This window comes from Cherax quadricarinatus, chromosome 1 (genome assembly GCF_038502225.1).
Source record: "Cherax quadricarinatus isolate ZL_2023a chromosome 1, ASM3850222v1, whole genome shotgun sequence".
In the NCBI taxonomy this organism is placed as follows: domain Eukaryota; kingdom Metazoa; phylum Arthropoda; class Malacostraca; order Decapoda; family Parastacidae; genus Cherax; species Cherax quadricarinatus.
Window position 1 is genome coordinate 62,819,756 of NC_091292.1, and position 26,591 is coordinate 62,846,346.

General features: G+C 38.5%; 1 protein-coding gene across 2 annotated transcripts in view; it reads left to right on the plus strand.

The window, feature by feature from the left end:
• LOC128685528 (transient receptor potential cation channel subfamily A member 1 homolog) overlaps positions 1–20,105 on the plus strand; it is a 52,291-nt gene extending 32,186 nt beyond the window's left edge. The window contains exons 8-10 of one of the 2 annotated variants that reach the window (XM_070082423.1): positions 1,693–1,885; positions 3,981–4,094; positions 19,368–20,105. In XM_070082423.1, coding sequence (XP_069938524.1) covers positions 1,693–1,885; positions 3,981–4,094; positions 19,368–20,102 — 1,042 coding nt within the window. In that variant the 3' untranslated portion in view covers positions 20,103–20,105. The remainder of the gene's footprint in view (positions 1–1,692; positions 1,886–3,980; positions 4,095–19,367) is intronic. The other variant, XM_070082432.1, reaches the window with a different exon arrangement.
• Positions 20,106–26,591: the final 6,486 nt, after the last annotated feature.

Here is a 26,591-nt window from a genome sequence, read left to right on the forward strand (position 1 = left end):
GTGTTATCTTCCAAGACGACAATGCACCAATTCACACCACTAGAGTAGCTTAAAATTGGTGGCCCGGTGGCCTGATGGCTACAGCTCCCGCTTCACACACGGAGGGCCCGGGTTCGATTCCCGGCGGGTGGAAACATTCCGACACGTTTCCTTACACCTGTTGTCCTGTTCACCTAGCAGCAAATAGGTACCTGGGTGTCAGTCGACTGGTGTGGGTCGCATCCTGGGGGACAAGATTAAGGACCCCAATGGAAATAAGTTAGACAGTCCTCGATGACGCACTGACTTTCTTGGGTTATCCTGGGTGGCTAACCCACCGGGGTTAAAAATCCGAACGAAATCTTATCTTATCAAGCATTTGTATTTTCAATTGAAACGGTAAAGTCAGGAACCTGAAAGAGTTAGAGAAGGTTTTGCTTGAGGAATGACTCAGACTTCGCCAGGATACTGTTCAAATGCTATATGAATCAATTCCTGAATCAATTCAGTATGGAAATGGTGGACCAATTCCATACTGAAAATAGTTACATAACAAGGTGTTCATACACAAATAACCCGCACATAAAAGAGAGAAGCTTACGACGACGTTTCGGTCCGACTTGGACCATTGACAAAGTCACACTAACCAGAGGTGGAGTAGGACGGCTATATATAGGCAGGAAGAGGTGATGGTAGTAGTAGTAGTAGTAGTAGTACAAGAATGATATATAATACCGACAAGATGAAATTAAGACACATGCGCAACACCCGGGTATCCCCATCGTAGACGTTTCGCCATCCAGCCAGCCAATGGATGGCGAAACGTCCACAACAAAGACAACCAGACGCCGCCGGTGTTCATACTTTGTTCAACCTATATACTTTCCTCCATAAATTCAACTAAATATTCTTGTTTTAGGAGGCATATATGTTTATATGCCTCCTAAAATAAGAGTATTTAGATGGCCTCAGACATGACATTTCCACTGCCTCCACTGGAGGCAGTGGAGATGTCATGTTTGAGGGCAATGCGTAGTGTGAATATAATGCAGTGAATTCGTAGTTTGGAAATTAGGAGGTGTGGGATTATCAAAACTATTATCCAGAGGGCTGAGGAGGAGGGTTGTTGAGGTGGTTCGGACATGTATAGAGAATGGAACAAAGCAGAATGACTTAGAGTGTGTGTAAATCTGTAGTAGAGGGGTAGGGGTCGGCCTAGGAAGGGTTTGAGGGAGGGGGTAAAGGAGGTTTTGTGTGTGAGGTGCTTGGACTTCCAGCAAGCATGCGTGAGCGTATTTGATAGGAGTGAATGGAGACAAATGGCTTTTAATACTTGATGTATTGTTGGAGTGTGAGCAAGGTAACATTTATGAAGGGATTCAGGAAAACCGGCAGGCCAGACTTGAGTCCTGGAGATGGGAAGTGCAGTGTCTGCACTCTGAAGGAGGGGTGTTAATGTTGCAGTTTTATAACTGTAGTGTAAAGCACCCTTCTGGCAAGACAGTGATGGTGTGAATGATGAAAGTTTTTCTTTTTTGCGCTACCCTACCTTTGTGGGAATCGGCCGGTGTGTTAATAAAAAAATATGTTTACAAAGAAGTTTCTTAAAATATAAATGCTGAACTTTATTTTTAAGGATATGTAACACTATCGAATTACATGAATTCCAACCTTTATTCTTTAGTGAGCACACACTGATTTACTTTTTTCTAGGGACTGGATGTATATGCAGAAGACATACAACATAACACAGTCGTTGGTGTGCTCCACTGGAGATGAAAAACCTTTCGCACCACAGCTTAAGCATCTTCTGAAACAAGAGAACAAAGTTCCTCATGGTCTTGGAATCATAATCCTGTTGACACTTTCTATTGGAATTCTGCAAGACTTATACAAAATATTAAGAGTAAGTAAAATATCATATAGAAATATAAATCCATATTGTCCTATTTTTTTTTCTCAAAAGATTCATGGTGTAAATATCCAGACGGGCAAAATATTATATGAACATTGAGACCAAAATTTGGATTCTGTAATAGAAAATTACTGTTTACTGGAAAGGTCGGTAAAGGCCATAAAGGAGATTATCCGACGGGAAACTAAAATCTCATTTTAACAAATACAAACAGACAATTGGAAACTAAATTCAAAACTTCAAATTGCTGTTTTTATTATCAACTACAACTTGCCGGTATTACCACACTATCCACTACTGCAAAAAAAAAAAAAAACTCTTGAGTGGATAACAGTTGTGACCTTGATTAACCTATCCAGAAAGCAAATTCGGATTTAAAAAAAAAATTCTTACCATGCAGAAGCAAGGTAGCTTGTGTGACGATCTGGTGATTTCAGTCCTGAGAGATCACTAGTTCTAATTTTGTTCGCTTTATTATTTACATTAACACTGTTATCTGCTTGAGATATTGCTAACATAGAAGGTCCTCAAGTTGAGCCGCCCATCAGCTGCCGGTTGAATCGAAGGTTCACCGCAATAACTTGTAACTAGATCACAGTTGTGATCTTCATCTGTTGCCGTCACCAGCAGTCTCTGGTTGAAGAACAATTCTGACTGTATTGTCATAGTGAAATTGGCTGATAGTCTCAGATCTGCTGGGTTGTGGGTTCCAATCTTGTTCGGTTTATATGGCGTGAGCGCAAGTACTCGCATATATTTACTAACCTGTATGTAGTTGCAGGTTTCAATTCACAGCTCCTGGCCCCGTGAGTCAAGTAACTGGTTGCTACTAAATTCACTTTCCCGGCCCCAAGAGCCTTATCGTTCCTCTTCCTAAAGCTATGAATGGGTTCCAATTCTACTGCTTCACTTTCCAGATTGTTAATCTTCCCGATAACATCCCTATGACTCAGTTGAATTTTCAACTTCCAGTTGTGCGTGTGTGTATGTGTATGTAATTACCTATTGTTAGTTATAATAGAAACACTAGTAGTTTCCTATCTTCAGTAAGTTTTCATTACATAATTTTCTTAAATTTCCAATGGTTCTAGCACTTCCTCTCACACTCATGAACTTTTAATTTTAACTCTGGATTTCTTCCACTAAAATAGTGACATTTACCTCACAGATTTTAATTTATGTAGCTGGCAATGATTCTTCTACAAAAATTACCAATTTTGTGTCTACAACCCTAGTAATTTTTCTTAAAAATTAACTCATTTATAATATACTTTGAGTTTGGTTTCAGACAGACCCAGTGTCACTTTTCTTCTCAAAATGTCCCTTAATTTTATATTGTTGATAATGCTCCAATGTTAGTATGTAAAATATAAAGTCACATCAGACTCTCAAAGGGTATTTGAAAATGCACTTTTTCCATATAAAAAGACAAAAATTAATACAAGGAATTAATGTTAGAAAAAGTATGGAAAAATAATTAAAATTTAAAACCACTTACTTTGAATATTACCTATCTGAAAGAGACATGAAAAAATATATAGGAGAGAAGAGTCCTGATGCTGGAGTTTAATACATCATTAGCTAAGTTTCAGTGGTCTTATCGTAGCAGATGTACAGCATGATATTTTCTATGCAGTCAAAGGTGTAAATGACTCCCATACCAATGACCAAAAGCAACCAAAACTTCACCAGAGACAGTCGGAGAGAACGGTCACCATGTTATGTAGCAAAATACAAAAGACATGTAGATGCTAATTGGTGCGTTCAAAACAAAGGCTTTTCGTACTTGCGTACTTGTTTATCCTCAGTTTTATAATATTGCTTCTTGGTATTGTCATTATTATTTTATTTCTATCCTTTCCATGATGAACATATGTGATTTGATTGACATACCAAGGTGATGTGAAGCATAAAATTGTTATGAAGACCCAAATGACTTTTTTTTTTTTTTTTACAAATTTCGTCTAAAATTTGAAAATTTACATTTAAAATACTAATTCATAATTTTTTGTTTTACTAAGAAAATAACAATGAAATCAGCAGCTTTTACCACTTGCGCTAAATAATTTTAACCTTTTCTTTACAGCTAAGAAGAAGGTACTTACTACTGGAAAACTTTTATTTCCTTCTCTGTGCTGCAACTACCTTCCTCTTTATTTTGGACTTTACATCATGTTCTAAAAGCACCTATGTGAGAGAGGTATGAAAACCAAACTTTTCATGCATACCTAATTATACTAGCCAGTTCAGAAACCAAATTGGTTGATTAAAGGTAACTTTGATGTGTTCATAAAGAATCTGAACTTTGATCTCTATCATGTAAGATTTTTTTTTTTTTCAAATCGTATTATCAATTTTGGCTTATAAAGGTTGAAAAACCACACGATATATCTTACATTAAAATTATCGATATTATATTAGATATTAAATGTGGTGCATGGAATGATAAAAATCTAATCTTCCTGAATGTAAATTCACTATATTAGCTGACGGGGTTTTACACGCCCTTATCAAACACTCAAACAGTAACTACTAGAGTGGTAAGCTTGTCCCAAACAATACACGTACAAATACAAATAGATACAATACAAACAGATCTACACTTCAAGGAGGTTATTAGTAGGATATACAGTAAAACAACCAATAAAATCACATTATGAAATCCTGTGTAGTCTGCAACTAAATGGGCTTCTGCATGGATTACATGCAACTTATGTGGTAACTGGGCCCATGCACCTTGTGCAGATATACAAGAATTATCTAAAAGAGATATTAAACCAGGGAAGGGATTTTGGGTATCTCCAACTGTGGAATAAAATCACATTGGTATTAAAAGATAACATCAAAACCACTTGGAGGTATAACATCCTAGCCCAAGCCCACTCCTTAGGCCTCCACGGTAATCTACCAAACTTCATTGCTGCTTTCTTGTCCGATAGACATTTTTGGGTCCGTATTGGCACCTCGCTTTCCCCGGACTTTGTACAAGTGAAGGAGTTCCACAAGGTTGTGTCCTCAGCACTACTCTTTTTTCCCTAGCTATAAATGACCTACCTTCCATTCTTCACATATTTGGTCGTCACTTTATGTTGATGACTTTGCTATAGCTTACACGGGCGCTGACTGTCAAATAGTAGCAGCCTCCCTTCAGGTTGTGATAGACCGAGTCTCCCATTGGACCACTTCTCACGGCTCTAAATTTTTTTAGTACGAAAACCCAATTCATTACCTTCACTAGACGTCCTCTAATTCTGGATACTCCCTTGTACTTGCACGATTCACGTATTCCGGCATGTGATACGGGCAAGTTTCTGGGCCTGCTCTTTGATCGCCGGCTAACGTGGAGACCACACATTTCTTCTTTAAAGACAACTTGCCATGGTCGGCTAAATCTCCTTAAAGTTCTCACACATCGTTCAGGGGGAGCAGATCGTCGCACTTTCCTTTTGCATTCCACCCTAGTCTTGTCCAAGCAGGATTGTGGTGACCAAATCTATTTTGCGGCCTCTTCCGCAAGTCTAGGTTAGATCCCATTTATCACCAAGGTCTCCGTTGTGCCTTGGTGCCTTTCGTTCATCCCCTATTGAGAGCCTCTATGCAGAAGCGAATATTCCATCCTTGTCCGATCGCCATGACACTCATTGTCTTCGCTATTATGTTCGATCTCACGACCTCAATCCTTCTGTATATAGGATGGTCATTGATGTTAGTAGATGTTCATTTGTTCATCGCCCCTTTTCTCTGCCTCCATTCGCTCGTCTTCTCTACAGTTACCACCTTTCTACGTTCATGTAGCATCTCACTTTTCCATGCCCCCATGGGAGGTTCCAGCTGTTCGTGTCTGTTCTTTCCCACTACCATGCACGAAAGCCCAACTACCTACGGTGGCTTCCTGCTCTCTTTTTCTTGATCACTTTCTCTCTCATTATCATGCCATCGCAGTGTTCACCAGTGGTTCTAAGTCTCCTGACGGCGTCAGATTCACAGCAGTGTTTCCAGTTTCGTGCAAGGACATTTATTATCCTCGGCTAGCATTTTTACGGCTGAATTGTATGCCATTCTAAGAGCACTTATCTGTATAGTATCTATGCCTTTGTCACCATTTGTGGTTGTTTCAGACTCCCTTAGTGCATTACAGGCTATAAAAGAAATTGATACACCTCACACCCTAGTTCTTTGTATCCAACTTTGGCTATGCCGTATCTCTAGCAAACACAAAGATATTGTTTTTTGCTGGTCATGTTGACATATAGGGCAATGAACAGGCAGACACTGCTGCACAGTCAGCAGTACATCACCTCCCAGTTTCATAGAAAGGTGTTCCATTCACTATTTTGCTGAAATTGCTACCCACTTTCGCAAAACTTTGGGGGCCCAGTCCCTGGACCCATTATGTACCTCTGTAATCTGTAAATACCTTTGTAACTTGTCATGATTGTGACTAGACCTACCCGGAGTTCATTACCTTTGTAAATTGTGAATTCATTACCTCTGTAACTTGCTCAGCTATCAAAACTTTGGAGTCCAGTCCCTGGACCAATTATGTACCTCTGTAATCTTTTGACTACCGCCCACAGGATGGGTATAGGGTGCATAATAAACATATTAAACTAACTAACACTTTCGCACCCATTGGCAACAACATTGGTCTGATCTGCTCCATAACAAACTTCATTCCATTAAACCGAGTATAGATTTCTGGCCGTCTTGTCATCAATGTCAAGGTTTGGGAGACTACTCTCTCCCATCTTTGCATCGGCCAAGCTCTTCTTACTCACGGGTATCTCTTGGAGAGGCACCCTGTTCCTATCTGTGAGAATTGTCAAGTTCCAGTATCAGTTAGCCACATTCTGTTGGACTGTCCTCTCCATCAACAAGTACCCAGAATTTACCTCCAACGTCGTCTCCACTCCACTGCCCTTTCTTTACCTTCCCTTCTTGCAGATGGATCCTCCTTTAATCCAGACTCTCTCATTGACTTTTTGACAATGACCAATTTACTACACGAACTCTGACGATGATGCCTCTATCACTCTCTTCTGTCCTTTCTACCTTACTCTCTAGCTACCCTCTACCCCTGCACCATCGACTGCCCCACTGCACTCCATACCCTAATAATCTTCCCTCTCCCTCTTGCCACCCATTTCCCCTGCATCTTTCCTTGCCCTGCTGCGCTGTATGTGGAAATTACTTAATTTCCACAGCTATAGTGCCTAATAAGTGTTTAATGTGTTGATTTGAGTCAAAATGTATTTGTATTTTGAATAGAACCAACCGGGTTCGCCCTGCGCCTGCGCAGATGTGCGGGGGGGACAGGTCGACTCAGGGCATGGGTTGGCAGCAGTGTTTTGAATGTAGTGAGGAGGCTGTGAAAACATGGGATCAGGAAATTGGCATTCACGGTGGCCTAAGGATTAATATAGGCCTCACTTCCTAATAGGAAGTGTCGTAACTGTTCCTGGTGAAGAGTGAGGGAACGTGATTTACGTGACCACCGTAATAAAGTGGTAAAATGAGTGGATAATAGTAGGACCGGGGGTGACGAGTGCGCCACCATGGAATGTGTCCAGGGGAAATTACCCGTGAGTTAATCCTCACTCATCGGTCTCAGATCTTAATGGAATGACCTCTAATGTGTATAATAATTATGAGACGTTAAATCGTCTTGTGAATGGTAATGAAATCAGTGATAATAACATTAAGTTAAGAGAATGCGGGCAGTGAAATAAATCGCCCTGCTCCGAGTGAACGCGTGGTTCTCGTCCCGAGGATAGTGAAGTTTTATGGAAACACGATTTCTAAACTGGGACAAACCAACGGATACCTCGTCCTGCTGGAATAAGAACCGTGTCGGTGTAGCAGGACATCGAAATGAGATGGTGAATGGAGGAAATAAGGAGCATCAATCACCCACAGTTAAGTAACCTTTCTAGTTATAGCAGACCGATACTGGCCAGTTAGGTATGTCTTAATTGGATAGGTTATGGGTGATCCAGTCACATCAAGTGACCACCAGAGAATATCTGGTAAGTGGTGGGATTATGTACAAATGTTTTTCCTTGATGGATGTATCCATGTGTGACCTACCCCCCCTCCCCTTATTCAGTTAAACTAATATAATCTGTACAGTCCACAATTAATTAGTAGCGCCATACTTGAGGGTGCTATCCAATTTATACTGGTCTCGGATAGATATGGATAAGATTGTGAGGGTCGAGGGGCCACCTGCAGTGACCAGAGGTGGTTAAGTTTTCTCACATGTCTACATGGGTGACTACGGTAAACAATATAGTTGTTGTCTCCCAATGAGATTACTCATATGCATGTAATGTTGAGGTATGTACAAGTAATAACCCCTATAAAATTTTCCATATCTGCCCGCTGGTCCATCCTGAACCGGATGCAATCAGTGAAAAATTAATTGAATTAGTCACTTAATTATTAAGTAATTGATTGAAGAAAGTGGGTATAGGGTACACAAATTTAATCGGTCGTGTGGTGGATGATAATTAGCCCAATTAATTACTAGCACATGGGTGGCTAGGATTTATACAAGAGTAAAGTGCAAGAATTACTCTCACAAGGTGTCTACTTAAGTTGTATAATTGGTGATTATTAATTCCCTAACCATGGCTGGGTCTGAGGAAGTTAGTGCGGCTGGCAAGTCCATGGATGCCAAAGCAAAGAAAGCGTCACTACAAGCTCGGAAGGGTCATGTTACTAAATCATACAACAAGTGTATGGAGTTAATGAGATGAGAAACGGTAAACCCTGATGAATTAAAGTTACACCTAGATGCCTTAGAAAATATGAGTCATATAAATTGTGGTATGAGGACTGTGAGAGCGATCTTCTGGTGAATTGTGCAGATGATGCTGAAAGGGAGCGGCTGCTGGATCAATATTATGAAAAGGAGGACAACATTGTGTCCTGCAAAACTAAGGCTTTGGAGAAGGTAAAGGGTGTAAACAATGTTGTTGGTCAACCTAGTAAGGAAAATCAGAGGTGTCTACCAAAACTCCCAGAATTATGCATGCCTGTGTTTAATCCAGGAGAAAACTGGGAGGAATTTTGGTCTATCTTTAAAGCAGTCGTACATGATTGGAGTGACCTTGCAAGTGTTACCAAATTATGCTATTTAAAGGGACATGTAAGGGGAGATGCACATGTTCTCATACAAGCATTCCCAAATGTAGATGACTCCTATAGTGAGGCAGTTGACTTGTTGGAGGTCACTTACGGTAACTTGGAGCAAAGTAGGCTGGATCTAGTAGCTAATTTGGCTAGTTTGAAGACTCCAGATCACAACCGCAACGGCTTACAGCAATTTAGGATCAAACTACAAAGCACTCTTAAGACCTTGAGTAATAAATATGATCTGGAGGGAGCAGAGTGGTTGTTGAGTGCCTTGATTCAGAATAAATTGAACCACAAGACAGTAGAGTAGCTATCTAACAGATATCACAAGGGTTACTTCGGGTTGGAAGAAATAAGAGTGGGCCTGCAGGAGCTAATTGTCCAACTGCAGACCAGCCAACCCATTACCTCTAGGAATACCACGTCTACAGACCCCAGTGCACCTGTCAAGTTCCACAAAAGGAAACTTTATCCCAATATCAATAATCATAAGCCACCTACTAAACGGGGTTACGTAGGCACATATCAAGTAACAGGGGCCAGTAATAGTGGTTCTCCACATCAAAGCAAGAGGAGGAAGTACCACAATAAGGGTAGCCCAGTTGATAAGAGGTCAGGCAAAGAAAGGAGAGATTGTATCTTCTGCAACGGTACTCATTTCTCTAAGAACTGTAATGCCTATAATTCATGGGATGTTAAAGTGGAAAGATTGGAAGAGCTTGCTAGATGTATCAGGTGTCTAGGAAATCATAATGTAAGGGATTGCCGTGCTAACTTGCACCATTGTTATCAGTGTAACAAGGGAAGACACCACATAGCTATGTGTAAGGGCAGATCTAATCGTAATGATGGTAACAATAGTACTGATAGTGATAATAACCCGGACACAACAGTAGCCAACGTCAAGATTGCAGCTAATGTCGGTAATGATGGCCTAGCTGAGGTAGCTTTACCGGTGTTGGATGTGGTGATTAATGATAAACGGCGTAAATCCAAAACTGTAACAGCATAACTGGATCAGGGATCACAACGTACCTTCATAAAACGTAATTGCCTTAATGGGATGAAGGTACAAATGGGAGATCCTGCTATACTCAAGTTATCTGGCTTTCTCTCGAATAAGAAGGCCCAGTCATACGACACTGTTTATGTAACTGTCAGGCTGGGCAATGAGAGAAAACGCATTAATGCCGTAATTGTGGATAGGCTCCCAGAGAAAATATCTACAATAGGGCTTGGTAACTCTACTGAAAGGCTTTCAAGTAAGGTAAATTTGGCACCTTCTGGTGTAAATAATGATTCCGTGGGGCCAATAGATATTTTGATAGGTAGTGACCATTATGCCACCTTTGTAAAGGGTATGACAAAAAATTGCGGAGTCACCCTTCTAAGGACCGCAGGAGGTCACGTGATGTATGGCAGGCTTCCTTGTACTGATAATGAATGACTGGAGGAAGCCATAAATACAGTTACGGTGTGTCTTACTCATGAAAGATCACCCCAGTATAAATATACTTCAATAGAGGATGAAGTTGAACCTGTGTACAAATTATGGGAATTGGACAGCATAGGGATCAATGTAAATGAAGAAAGTCCAGATGATTCCTTTACTCAAGAACAATACCAGAAGGATGTTAAATTTGAATCTGGACAATACTGGGTGAGACTTCCGTGGAAGCTGAACCATCCAGACCTACCAACTAATTACCGGATGGCGTATGGGCAATTAAAGGCTCAGCTCCACGAACTGAGCAAGACACCAGAACTGTTGACTGCTTACGATGATATAATTAATGAGCAGTTAAATAATAAATTCATAGAGGAGGTACCTCCCGAGCAAGCCCCGATTTATGGTCACTATTTGCCACATCATGGAGTGAAGAAGGATTCTAAGACCACTCCTCTGAGGATTGTGTTTAACTGTAGTGCCAGGAGTAACAAAAATGTACCTAGTTTGAATGACTGTTTGATGACAGGTCCGTCGTTGACGGAAAAACTGGGAGACATATTATTAAACTTCAGGGTTAAGAATTATGCCTTTACGGTGGACATAAATAAAGCTTTCCTGAGAGTGGGTCTGCAGGAGGCTGACCGGAATTGCACAAGGTTCTTATGGCCCGAGAATCCTAGTGACCCACTTAGTCCCGTGAAGACTTTTCGCTTCAGGAGTGTATTGTTTGGTGCTACCTCCAGTCCGTTCCTACTCCAGGCAACGATAAATGCACACCTTAATTAAGCGTACGGGTGGTCCACTGAGTGGAGTAATGGATAAACAATTTTATGTGGACAATTTCCTGGGGGTGACGTCTACTGAAGAGGAACTAATGAGCATATATGAAGGGGCTAATGAAATAATGCAAGGTGCAAATATGCCCCTGAGGGAATGGAACAGTAATTCGTCCAGTTTAAGGGCTCAAATAAATAAAGACAACCCTGGAGTTGAAGTGTCTAAATATAGTAATGTGCTGGGACTGACTTGGGACAGAGAGAGATTTGTTATCGTTAAAGTCTAATAACTACATCATGCCCAATAAATTAACCAGAAGTTTCAAAATGCTTCGATCCACTAGGCTTAGTGTCCCCACTTACCATAAGAGGAAAATTGTTGATACAAGAAGCATGGAAGCTTAAGAGTGCTTGGGATGAAACCCTACCTGAGGAATTTGTTGAAAGGTGGGAAGAACTAATAGGTGAATATGTAAAATTACCAATGTTGGAGTTCCCACGCCAGTCAAGATGGTGAAAATGTACTCCACATTTTTTGCGATGCTTTGAAATTAGTATATGGAGCAGTCGCTTACCTTCAATGTAATAGTGCCATTTCTCTTGTTATGTCTAAGGCTAGGGTGGCTCCAATCAAATCACGTACCTTACCTCAGTTGGAATTAACGGCCATTTATGTAGGTGTCAAATTAGCCAATTATATAAGAAATAAATTGCGAGAGATAAATATCAGCGACACCGTAATTTGGTCTGATAATGAGGTATCCTTATAATGGATTCGTAATGGTAACAGTAAGATTGTATATGTACAAAAACAGAGTCGCTGAAATCAATCAAATGCAGGAGAAATATAACAGTTTGGGTCAGCATATGTTAACCTTTAATCACATTCCTGGTGACGAGAATCCGGCTGACTTCTTGTCTCGAGGCTTGACTTATGAAAAATTTGTGAGTGCTTTATCGTGGTTTAAAGAGCCAAGTTGGCTGGTGGACAAAATTAACTGGCCAGTGCAAAAGGCACATATTGCTCCTGTCGAAATTACGGTGAGCACCGCTCCAGTCAGTAGTCCCTCCTTAGCCATTGACATGAATAGGTATTCTTCCTTACCCAAGCTGATTAGCGTGACAAGGTTAGTGTTTAAATTTATAAGTAAGATGAATATCTCATATAATTTTCCCCATCCCCTGAAATACTGGCTACAGAGGGTACAAGAAGAAACCTACAGGGATGAGATTAAATTAATGATGGAAGGAAAAATTGTGAAAGGCTCAATAATAGAAAAGCGGGGGCTGTATTTAGAGGATGATGTAATTAGGTGCAGAGGCAGGTTACAAAATGCTGAATTGGGGGAATATGCTAAGCACCCTACCTTGCTGCCCAAAACTCATCACCGGACAACCTTGATTGTCTTTAATGCCCATAATAACGTGATGCATGGTGGGATACAGGATACCTTAAACTGTATTCGGGAAACCTTCTGGATTCCACAAGGACGGCAAAGTGTAAAAAGGGTTATCAAGTCGTGTGTAATATGTCGCCGGGTGGATGCCAGAACCTACATGTACCCAGGTCCTCCACCATTGCCCAAGGAACGCGTGCAGTTGGTAAAACCATTTGATGTGACCGGAGTGGACTATAGTGGGCCAATCATTTTAACAGGTACTTCAGATGGTGTTCCCTTGAAGGTGTATGTATATTTACTTGTACAGCTACTAGGGCTGTTCATCTAGAAGTGGCTCAGGACTTGTCTGCAGAACAGTTCATACAGCTGTTCCGGAAATTTGCAGCTAGGAGATCCTGTCCAAGATTGATGATCTCAGATAATGCCACCAATTTTGTAGCAGGTGCTCAACACTTGATGGAATTAAATAAGAGTGATGATGTACAGTCTTTGTTGACCCAGCGAGGGTGTGTCTGGAAATTTATTACTCCCAGAGCCCCTTGGCAGGGAGGACTGTACGAAAGAATGATAGGTACAGTGAAAAGATGTCTTCGTAAGGTGCTACACAGGAAGAGAATTAATTTGGAGGAATTCCGTGGAGTGTTGGTGGAGACAGAGAATCGGGTGAACAATCGCCCTCTGTCATACATGAGCGACACTCCTGATGCGGAGATCCTGACTCCCTCTCACCTAATGTGTGGACGAAGGTTAGAAGCTGCACCTATCTATAGAGATAATCCCGAGGAAGTGATGAGGATTACAATAACATGACCGTGTTGAGTGATAAGTTCAAGTTGTTAAATAAGGTAATTACTCATTGGTCCGATGTGTGGCATAAAGAATATCTTCTTACACTATGTGAACACTTTTATGGTGCGCCAGAGGCAGTAAACCGACAGAACATTCAACCAGGTGACATTGTGTTAATTGATACTGAACAACATCGAACATTGTGGCCTCTGGGCAAGGTAGTTACATTATACCCAGATGCACAAGGTGTTGTCAGAAACGTCAGAGTGTTGTGTCGTGGTCAGGAAAGTTTGCGTACCATTAATTAATTCCCTTAGAATTAAATGGTGTTCAATCCAGTGCAGATTGAAATCTAAGGGAAAGTGACATGAGTGATATTGAAGACACTGACCGAGTGATGCAAGAAGAAATTGTAGTAAGACCCACTAGGAAAACAGCAGCGCAATCTAGAGAGGGCTGGAATCGTCTCCTGGAGGAAGACGCAATTTAAGTCATCTAACAACGACTTCTGCCCGGCCGCAGTGTGGAAATTATTTAATTTCCACAGCTATAGTGCCTAATAAGTGTTTAATGTGTTGATTTGAGTCAAAATGTATTTGTATTTTGAATAGAACCAACCGGGTTCGCCCTGCGCCTGCGCAGATGTGCGGGGGGGACAGGTCGACTCAGGGCATGGGTTGGCAGCAGTGTTTTGAATGTAGTGAGGAGGCTGTGAAAACATGGGATCAGGAAATTGGCGTTCACGGTGGCCTAAGGATTAATATAGGCCTCACTTCCTAATAGGAAGTGTCATAACTGTTCCTGGTGAAGAGTGAGGGAACGTGCTTTACGTGACCACCGTAATAAAGTGGTAAAATGAGTGGATAATAGTAGGACCGGGGGTGACGAGTGCGCCGCCATAGAATGTGTCCAGGGGAAATTACCCGTGAGTTAATCCTCACTCATCGGTCTCAGATCTTAATGGAATGGCCTCTAATGTGTATAATAATTATGAGACGTTAAATCGTCTTGTGAATGGTAATATAATCAGTGATAATAACATTAAGTTAAGAGAATGCGGGAAGTGAAATAAATCGCCCTGCTTCGAGTGAACGCGTGGTTCTCGTCCCGAGGATAGTGAAGTTTTATGGAATCACGACTTCTAAACCGGGACAAACCAACGGATACCTCGTCCTGCTGGAATAAGAACCATGTCAGTGTAGCAGGGCATCGAAATGAGATGGTGAATGGAGGAAATAAGGAGCATCAATCACCCACAGTTAAGTAACCTTTCTAGTTATAGCAGACTGATACTGGCCAGTTAGGTATGTTTTAATTGGATAGGTTATGGGTGATCCAGCCACATCAAGTGACCAGAGAATATCTGGTAAGTGGTGGGATTATGTACAAATGTTTTTCCTTGATGGATGTATCCATGTGTAACCTACCCCCCTCCCTTATTCAATTAAACTAATATAATCTGTACAGTCCACAATTAATTAGTAGCGCCGTACTTGAGGGTGCTATCCAATTTATACTGGTTTCGGATAGATATGGATAAGATTGTGAGGGTCGAGGGGCCACCTGCAGTGACCAGAGGTGGTTAAGTTTTCTCACATGTCTACACGGGTGACTACGGTAAACAATATAGTTGTTGTCTCCCAATGAGATTACTCGTATGCATGTAATGTTGAGGTATGTACAAGTAATCACCCCTATAAAATTTTCCATACTGTATAACCCTTGTGGTTTAGCGCTTCTTTTTGATAATACTCAGAGCAAATAATATTAGATCCTTAAACACTACGATGACCTCCTAGCATAACTCGATTCCCTAAATGCCAGTATGTCTATCATCACTCACTGAAACGTGGCTAAATCCTGGTGGTACAGATATCGATGCCATCACTGGCTACACAACCATACACAACTGTAGGCTAGACCAACAAGGAGGCAGAACAGCTATATATTACTCTGAACTTGAATGTATAAATAATACTTGCATAAAGGATGAACATGGAGAATATGTTATAGGTAAATTTAAATCCAAAGACCTTACAAAACCCCTAACAGTTTTAACTACCTACAGAGTACCTCAGTCCAATATTTACTTATTTATTGAAAAATTAAGAAGCATGATAACTGATGCACATGAACGAACACCATCTGATTATCACAGGCGACTTCAACATAAACCTCCTACATGACCCACAAGTAATTGAATTCACAAACACTATGAGCAGATGCTTGCTTCTACCAACAGTAACACCACTGACCACTATCCTACCTTTCTCAAAACCAACCTAGGTAAATTGCCACAACATAAAACTAAAATCACCTTCTGACTACATAATGAGTCGTCTATTAATAACTTTAATGACTAACATCGACTGGCAAAACAGTCAAACAACCCAGATATTGATGAATATGTTAATAATTTAAAAAAAAAAAAAGATCCAATACTTCTATAACTTGCATTGTCCTAAAACAAACTAAGCAGATCACAGTTAAGAGACTTAACAGCCCATGGCTTACAAACAGCATCCTCAAATCCATAAATAAAAAACACCTATATGAAAAGTGGTGCAGAATGGGGCTAATACAGAGGGACCAGACTAAAAGTTACTCGTCAATACTAACCAGCCTGATAAGGTGGTCAAAAAAACTGCACTATGAAAACAGATTACATAGTGTAAAAGGTGATAAGAAAAAGACCTGGAAAACCTTATCTGAAATTCTAAGAACAAAAACGATATCCAAAAACAGAATAATCGACCTAACGAAACCAGACGAACTTCTCCTTCAACCAACTGACACTGCCAACAAACTTAATGTCTTCTCGACAGTAGGAAAAATCTACGTAGCAGAATCCCATGCTCCAACACTCAACCAACAGACTACCTCACTGACAACTACCCAAACACACTATTTTTATCACCAACTAACCCAACTGAATCTCCCTCATCATCAAAACACTTAACTTTGTCGGGCAATGTCTGATATATTGGAATTTCACACTTAACTCCTTTAGAGTGGATAGAGTATCTCAATATAAGTTGAATGAGGCCATATAAATGGAATCTGAGGCTTAGTTTTCAAGCAATTGCTAATCTGTGAAAGGCAGATATACTCGCCCATGCCCGAAATAGGGAGTATATATTTGAATGTTGCAAACTTGCAATTGTTAATAAAACATCCAATAACTATTTTTAAAATTTATTATACAAACATACAATATCAAAAACATCAATGGAACTTGTATCAGAACATTTTGTAAGTATAAGAAAAATATAAAAATGAAACAATAGCAACAAGGACACATTGCAAAGGGATAAAACTTTCAAGTCCCATATTCCTGAGATTCATGAGGAAGAGCAATCATTCTATATTACTAATTGCTAGAATGGAAGTCTATGAAGCAATTTCTATCCTTCTTTATGCATAGATTTACTTTGCATACAGAACCTTGAAGAGCAAGATCTTCATAAATATCTTTCTCATCAGGGTACTCCTCGATCGTAATGCCTTTCATTTTCTTGACTAATTTCTGCTTTTTGACTGGCCTTTCTTCCTCCTCATCACTTGAAACCTCAGCATCCGGTGGCAAGTATTCATCACGACTATCAAGCAATTCTGGTTCATCTACCTCTGGTTCTGAGTCACTGTCATCCAAAATGCAGACATATTTTGACCTGGTGTTTGGAGGGCTTCCCATAAAATAATTTCTCATTGATCTGGAAGGACAATAAAAATGCTCTGTATACATCCAGACCACTACAGAATTCATATATGCAGTAGAAATTTTTTTATAAATATTTATTTTACTGAAAGTGGACTATGCCCCTACAAGGGCAGAGGCAGTCCTGACTGCCCTTCTTTTGTTGCACTTTTTTCAACTGCATACTACACTTACATTATGCTTCACACGGACTTTAAGTATATATCAAAATATGCCTAAACTATTCATGTACACACTAAACACAACAATCAGTACTTACCGACATTGTAGAGGGTAAAATCCAAGAGTATATTAGTGACACTAGACGGAAAAAACCCACTCTGGGCGACGCGAAGCCGTAAGTGTTTACATTTTGTTCTCTCAACCAATGGAAAGCCGGCAAACACCATCACCACTTAGCTGAAGTGACTCAGGGAAGGCTTGTGATTGGTCAGAATTAAAGAACGGGAATCCAGATGCGCGGTGCGAGTAGGATGACACGCGTAAAGGTGCATGTGTTTAAAGGTAGTCAAACCTGCCTCTACCCGACAAAGGGTATTAAGAACAAGGGAGACCTAAACTACTTACAACCTTTTATTTATAAAAAACTTCTCGTGTACTGTCACCAATTATTGCAGCTCTTTAACAAATCCATTGAATCCTCCACCTTTCCATCAATTCTCAAAATAGCCAGGGTCATCCCGATCTACAAAGGAGGTGATCCAACACCTGAACAACTACATGCCTATAAAACTGCAACATTAACGCCCTCCTTCAGAATGCCGGCACTGTACTTCCCATATCCAGGTATCAAGTCCGGCCTCCCGGTTTCCCCGAATCCCTTCACAAATGTTACCTCGCTTACACTCCAACAGTACGTCAAGTCCTAAAAACCATGTCTCCATTTGCTCCTATCTATCTAATATGTATGTGTGATATATATATATATATATATATATATATATATATATATATATATATATATATATATACATAAATTTTTTTATTAATACATCAGCCGTTTGCCACCAAGGCAGGGTGGCCCGAAAAAGAAACTCATCATTCACTCCATCACTGTCTTGCGAGAGGCGCGCTTTCATTACAGTTATAAAACTACAACATTAACATCCCTCCTTCAGAATGTAGGCCAGTGCCTGCATTATTCACCGTAGAGTTTTATATCACAGATGTGAATTAACGTCCCAAAATTAGTTAGAAACACGCATTATAAACTAGAACTGAAAACTTTGTTGGTCTGTGTAATCAGTAATTGGTACTCATAATATAGCATATTCAGTTATTTCATCATAATTTCACCCAATAAAGACTCAGACTTGGCTGTGTAAATGCATACAGGAATTAATTCTTCATTATGCATGAACTAGCAAGCAGTTTTAAGTGTTTTGTAATGTATAAGCTGGTAATTTTATATATAAATGAAGTTTGAAGTAAATTCCTTATGCATTATTATAATTTTTCTCTTTCCATTCTTTTTCTATCATCAAATTGACGAAAAGCCACAAAAAAGTACAGTAGGGCCCCACTTATATGGCAGGTTATGTTCCAGGCTACTGCCGTAAAGCAGAAATCGCCATAAAGTGGAACCCATTTTTTTTTCCACTTAAAAATGGATATAAATGCTAGATAACACGATTAAACTAACATACATTAAGTTAACAATATAACTAGGTACTAAAAACACAATAAAAATCAAAATACACACACACACTTGTTACTTACCTTAAAATATATGAATGCGTGAGAGGTGACTGGAAGTGTAAAAGTTTTTCCATGTCAGCAATAAAGTCACTGTCTGACTTTTTTGGGTTATCCCAGGTTCTCTACAAATTCAACTATATGTAATTGTATTTGTGTATACCTGAATAAACTTACTAGTGGCCACTGGTGTAGCACTTTTAATTTCCTGCAACTCTTTCTCCTTATTGTTCACAGCTGTACTAACTGTTTAACGAGCCAAACCAAGCTTACGTGCAATATCAGGCATGAACATACCTTGTAAGTTCATTCAGGTATACACAAATACAGTTAATTAGATTATCATACATGGCAGCATATATGTAGAGAGCCTAGTATAACCCAAAAAAAAGTCAGCTCACTAGGTTTAATAATTTCTAGCTTCGAACTTAAAGTGAGAGGCTTACCTAAGTTTTATATTAGGCAATACCACATTCCAGCTATTAATAATAAAACTATATTTTATCAGGACTGGCAGTGGCGGAAGGGAGTAGTAGCTGTAGTTACATCATGGTTGTATGTCTTCCAGATGACAAGTGTCTTCCTGATGACAAGAATTTTACGCCGTTGTAGCTCTTTCTTCTTCCTTGTCATCCACATCCTTCGTACTCTTGTCAAGATTACTGTTCCTCTACTAGTCATAGGAGCACTGATATACATTATCCATATAATAGCAATCAAAGGAATAATTCCTTATAATTATGTCTGGAATACTGAAATTCCAGTAATTTCTTCTCAGTGGGTTGCTGCTGCAACATATATTGGAGTAACTATTGTTGTTTGTTTTGCAATGTTAGATAAGAACTTAAAAGAGAAAAGAAAAAAGTACAAGGGCAGTCAGACTACCGTTATTGTAAAAATTACACTAAATTTTGACTTTTTGTATCCATGTTTGAGGAAGAAGTTTTATGTATTTTGCATAACCAAACAAGCAAAGAAAAACTTACGTTTGCCACGTCAGAGAAACAAGGATGAGGAAGAAATAAGTAAAACGGGAAGTGACAGTAATGAAGTTCTAAATAATATTAAAGAAAAAATTGAAAACCTTCAACAAGTTATCGAAAGACGGAATTTACAAGATGAAAATGATAACATTAAAGGGAAAATTGAAGACCTTCAACGGAACTTACAAGATGACATTAAATGGAAAATTAAAAACCTTCAGGAAGATATAAAAGAACTGAAAATAATGTTAAAAAAATAAAAACATATTAACGACAAATTAAATGAGTACAGTGAAATTCCCTCTATATAAACTTTCTCAATATCCTGGAATTCCTGGAACTGTGTTGCAGCAACTAATTAACTTGAAGTTTTAATTCTGGATGTTTATTAAAGATAATGTTAGTTTACCAAACAATATACACAATAATGTAATGTGATTTGTATATTATATATTAACCTTACATAGTGAAAAATTATGAGCAGGTAAAACACATTGACTGATGTACTGAAAACAATTGTTGGACGCTAAGATATGAATATTATTATTTTTATAATAGGCCACAACAACGAGTAGAGAAAAAGAAAATAACAGCTATTATCCAGTATCTCATGTGGGAATACAGTGCTTGAGACTTAACTCTAAATACCATTCCTGAGAGGATTTACCCAGCGAACCAAGTCTCTCATATGAGTCCGCGGCCTTCGACATACGCGGAGCTCCTGTAGTTAATTCGACAACCTGAGACTTTATTAGTTATTAGAAATAAGCATTAGAACTTGTTATAATTTTTAGAATAAAGGTATATCTTAAAGGAAAATACTGATCACTTGGTTATCCATTAAAGTCATTAGTATGTCTGATCAGTTAGCTATTCATTTATGCCATTAGTTGAATCTAGTAATTAGCTCCAGCTAGGGACATCACGAGATACATGTATGAGTCATTGAGCTGCAACCGATCTTTGTGCAGGAGAGAAGTGCAGTTCCGTAATATGACAGCTAAGAGTAGTCTCATTCACTTTGTAATGTAATTATAGAATGGTAGTGTCTTAACTGCACTACCTTATAATGAGGGTAAGTCTCCCTCATTAACTAAGATAGGATACCTGTCAAATAGAGTATCCTCTGTCCTTTACCAAGGCTTCAGAAGTGATTCTAAAGAAATGTCTTTAGGTACACCACAGGGAGGAGTTCTTAGTCCCATGCTATTTAATATTCTGATTAATGCTCCCCTAAATGCTTTACCTGCCTCACCTAAACATATAGCTATAAGCTATGCTGATGATATCATGATCCATACAACAGGGCATAAGAAGATGAATACCATTCTTAATGAAGTTCAAGCAATTTGTAATCGACTAGGCCTCATAATATCTTCCTCTAAAACAAAGATATTAACAAGCAAACGACATCCCCCACCCATCTATTTGCAGGGTGAAATCATTAGCTACGTTAAAAACTTACAGATATCTTGGTGTAGATGTACCCTTTAACAAATCCACTATACCACAACTAAACAAGAAATGCAAAGCTAGGCTAAATGCTCTCAAAGCTGTTGCTGGCTACAACCCCAACTATGGTGCTAATGTGAGAATCGTAAGAATGATGTACATAGTCTATGTTAGGTCCTTAATTGATTATGCTGCTCCCATGTTGATATTAGCTAGAGAAAGTTCTCTCCGACCCTTGGAGTTAATGCAAAATGAAGCTCTCAAGATTATTCTTGGCAGTCCCAGATCTACAAAAGTTCTTAACATGAGGAAGGAGCTTGGTATTTCTAGTATCAGTGATAGGATTATTGAGATTAACACTGTACTCGGTATTAGAATGTTGAGAAACGAACCAGACACTGTCACAATGAACCTTACCAAGTGTCTAGAGGCAAATACACACAGATCTAAATGGATTGTGAAAACGTGCAATTACATCAAGTTTTATAACCTCCATGAACTGTATCACTGTAGGCAACAAGAGCATTTCACCCCTCCGTGGAAGATGTGTTCATTTAATATCACATACCTACAAGTCCCTCCCAAGAAGCTCATTGCTAGTAATCCCTTCCTTAAATCTCTTATTAGAGCAACTGCTCAAGAAGAAATTTCTCACCTAACTGGTAGTAATAAGTTATCACAAGTTATATACACTGATGGATCTAAACAGGAGTCTTCTGGCAGGGCTGCATCTGCTCTTGTTGCCACCTTCCTTGTAAAAAACGATAATAAATTTGTAGAGTTGGGCATAAGAATTAACAACTGGGCGTCTACACTGCAAACTGAATTGTTTGCAATCCTAATGGCGCTAAAGCTAACCTATGACACTGAGCTTGACTCTATCATCATTACTGATTCTATGTCATCATTGAAGGCTCTTGACTCATACAATGACTCCAACAACATGCTCATTGGAGAAGCCAGGTATAGATACTCAAAAATTAGGGACAAAGGAATTAATGTACAATTGCTATGGATCCCATCACACATTGGATTACTCCTTCATGATAAAGTTGATATGTTAGCCAAGAAGAGTACCCAGAAGGAGAATGTAGAATATAACTTTGGTATAACTGTGTCTAGCATTAGGAATAATATTAGGAGAGAAGTAAATAATGAAAATGATTGTTATAGGAATGCAGTTAGAAGCCTGAGTAGATCTATAACCCACTATGATAACATGAACGTAGATAAGTATGTTTATGGAGCAACTTGCAATGTGAACAGACTGACTGATGTTGTAGTGGCCAGGCTTAGGCTTGGTTACAAGTACTTCTGGCAGTTTGGGAGACACACAGATGATTATCAAACTAAATGTAAATTATGTGATCAGGCATATGGTCACTGTCTTGAACACTATGTGCATAATTGTCCACTTATTGAAGAATACAGAGACAGACAGTATAATAACCTATGTGACGTGTCAAGATATCTTATTAATGAAAATAAGATACCAGATATACTAAGCAAATTTCCTAAATTTGCTAGTAACAAATAAGTGAACTATAGATATGTAGATATAAATCCATATGTATTCCTGTTAACCCTTTGGGGCCTAGTTCCTGGGACTTTTGTGTATTCATATGCTCTTGCGCTACCGTCCACAGGATGGATATGGGGTGCACAATAAACTAGCCACTTCGGTGGCAAAATCTAAATCTAGGTAATGTGTCCTGCCTGCTGGTACAGTGAGTAGCCCTGTCGTCAGTTTTTGTAGGCTGGGAAATGTAATCGTAGATACTAAACTAAATTACTTTGTATCTAACCGTAACTTAGCTTAAGTACTAGCCTATAGCGGCTTTATCACTAAATTAGGCTTATAATTTAAGAATAGGTAAAAAAATATGGCAATATGGGGGTGTAGGCTCATGAGCTAGGTACTGCCTAGCAGCGCTGTATAGCCCTTGTGGCTTAGCGCTTCTTTTTTTTTTATTATAATAATAATAGGTACTGCCTATTCCCAGCTTTCGTGGTGCCTCAACCCCCCCCCCTTCCCAAGACTTAGGAGGACTAACGGATACGGGAATCAGCTAACTTCTTTGAATTCCCACAGTAATGATGAATGTTTTGAACAAATTCAACACACAATACACTGTAATGTGACTTATACACTACATAACTCACGGGGTATCTAACAGGAATCTGTCCGAACAGCAACGATTTGATGAGCTCATTTAATGCGTGTGAGTGGAGGTAGGCTCTTTCCAGGCGCACAAGGAAATAAGTTGATAACTGAGGCAGCAGGTACATAGTCGATCTTGTTCGTCTTGAGACATGAAATGATCACTCAGCTTCATCTCTTCCAAGTATGTATTAGTAGATATGAATCTGAACCATTATTATAGATACTACTATATTATGGCAAAATCTACTATATTATGTTTGGTAGCAGAGGAGGTGTTGCGCAACTTAACATTAAGATAACATTAAGATTAACATTAAGATCGACAACACTCTAATTGCCAGACATAATGAGGGCAAATTCCTTGGCCTATACCTCGACAATAACCTAAATTTCAGCACCCATATCCAACACATAATAACACTGACAAAACCTACTATATTATGTTTGGTAGCAGAGCAGGAGATGCACAAATTAACATTAAGATCGACAACACTCTAATTACCAGACATAATGAGGGCAAATTCCTAGGCCTATACCTTAACAACCTGAATTTCAGCACCCATATCCAACACATAACCAAAAAAGTATCCAAAACGGTTGGGATCCTCTCCAAGATACGATACTACGTACCGCAAACTGCCCTTCTCACACTATACCATTCACTTATATATCCATACCTCACCTATGCTACCTGTGTTTGGGGTTCAACTGCAGCAACACACCTAAAGCCAATAATAACCCAACAAAAAGCTGCAGTAAGAATAATCACTAAATCCCATCCCTGGCAACACACCCCCCCACTCTTAATAGATCTAAACTTACTCCCTGTTCAGAATATCCACACTTACTACTGTGCAATCTATATCTACAGGACCTTAAATTCCAATATTAACCTTGACCTAAAACGCTTTCTTGATAGCTGTGACAGGATCCACAGGCATAACACCAGACATAAACATCTCTGTGACATTCCCTGAGTTCGACTAAACCCTTACAAAAATTCAATGTATTTCAAAGGACCTAAAATCTGGAACACCCTACCTGAAAACTCTAGAACTGCAGACACATTCATCACTTTCAAAACTACAGTTAGAAAACATCTTATCTCCCTGATCCACCCCGACAACTAACTACATGATAACCACCTGGTGGTTCAAAATTACACTCACTCACCCACTGACTATAAACCCAGAAATACTAATCTTAATCTTAAAATAATAAATCCTAACTAGTCATAGGTTTGCCTATGTTACTCAAATATAGACACCTTGTATTGTGCCAAAACAAAAGCATTCACATTGCTAAACTCACAAATTATGATGTAGTCACTTAGCCTTAATACCATAATCTGTAAGGACTTAATGTTAAGAATTAATCTAAGTCTGCTCGAAATGCCTAGCCATGCTAGGTGTCCTAGTGGCCCCCTCTGTAATTAGTATTTTATAACATGTAAACCACAAAATACCCAAAACCTGTAAACCCAACATTGTAACCATTATAGAGAATAAACTTGAATTGAATTTAAGGAGGTTCCGAAACACTTCTTTATAAATAGTCTACTTACAAGACAGTCTACTTATTAGATAGTGTACTACTAGATAGTGCACACAGTAATTTACTTACTAGATAATCTACTGTAGTTTAACTGATTCATGTGAGTGAAGGCACCCACATGAGTCTTCCTTCACAAAGTCTTCCTTTACATAGCGTCTTCAAACACAAGTTACTTAACAAAACATTAAAGTTTGATTGAATAAAGCTATACAGCTAAATCAGGCACGAATACTTTAACACACACAAAAAAAGTAATCATTTTACTATTTAGAAATTTAGACTATCAATAAATAAGTCTGAGACCTAGAAATTTATTTACTAGAAATCAACTAGTATTGTCGCCATTGGTTGATACGTCTGAGACCCCTGACAATGAAAAATCTTTAAGCTATTTTATCGATCTATATTGAGAATACAGGATTGCCTGGGTGATGCCAAGGCTCTTTCATTGTGATACGATTTAATCTATAAATGAGAAACTAACCTAACAATTCATTACCTTTAAGCTTATTATGACTGACTGAGGTAACACTTATTTTTGTGAAAAATATTTTTACAATATTATGGACATTATTCTGGACTCAAAAACTGTCAGGTTTATACATTCCAGAACACAAATTTGAAATGTATTGTGCATCATTTTTGATAGATGATTCCACAACATATTTCAAATTTGTGTTGTGGAATATATAAATCTGACAGTTTTATTGTCCAGAATATTGGAATAAGCCTTGGTAATAGATACCGACAAAATAGTTTAGAAAGAACACACAAACATATTTTCTAATTAATATGTCCTAGTGTTTGCTAATGCGTCATAAAAATACACTGTGTGTTCTTTGTCAGGCGAACAATTTAACATGACTTTGGACATATGTGTGCATGTGTAAATTTTGTGAGGGACATATTTGTGTGAGGTGCTGACACCTACGTTGAGTGAGGTATCATCTCAGGTTTTAACATAAAATATGCTTCCCTTGCCTCATCTTTCTATTCCTCTGAAGATGTGTGAAAGCACATGAAAGTGCTCAGGTTTTATTTCACATTTTTCACTGTGGTATGTATATGTATATGTGTATATATATATATATATATATATATATATATATATATATATATATATATATATATATATATATATATATATATATATATATATATTGTACCGAATAGGTAAAATCTGCGATTTTGGCTTAAATAGCAGCGAAAATTTGTGTATGCAATAATTTGGCAATAATCATTCTGAACCTAACGAAAAAAAAATATTTCATTGTTTATTAGTAAATTATTGTAAACGTGTCTAAAATATATTTAGCTGGATTAGGCTAAATTAAATTGCGCTTGTTATAATAAGGTTAGGTAAATTTTTCTCAGGTTCTTTTGGCAAAATTGTTAATTTTTACATTAACATAAATGGGAAATATATATCTTTAAACGTATAAAAAAATATTTTAGAAAGGACTTAATTTTAAATGAGTTCGACATATATATATATATATATATATATATATATATATATATATATATATATATATATATATATATATATATATATATATATATATATATATATATATAT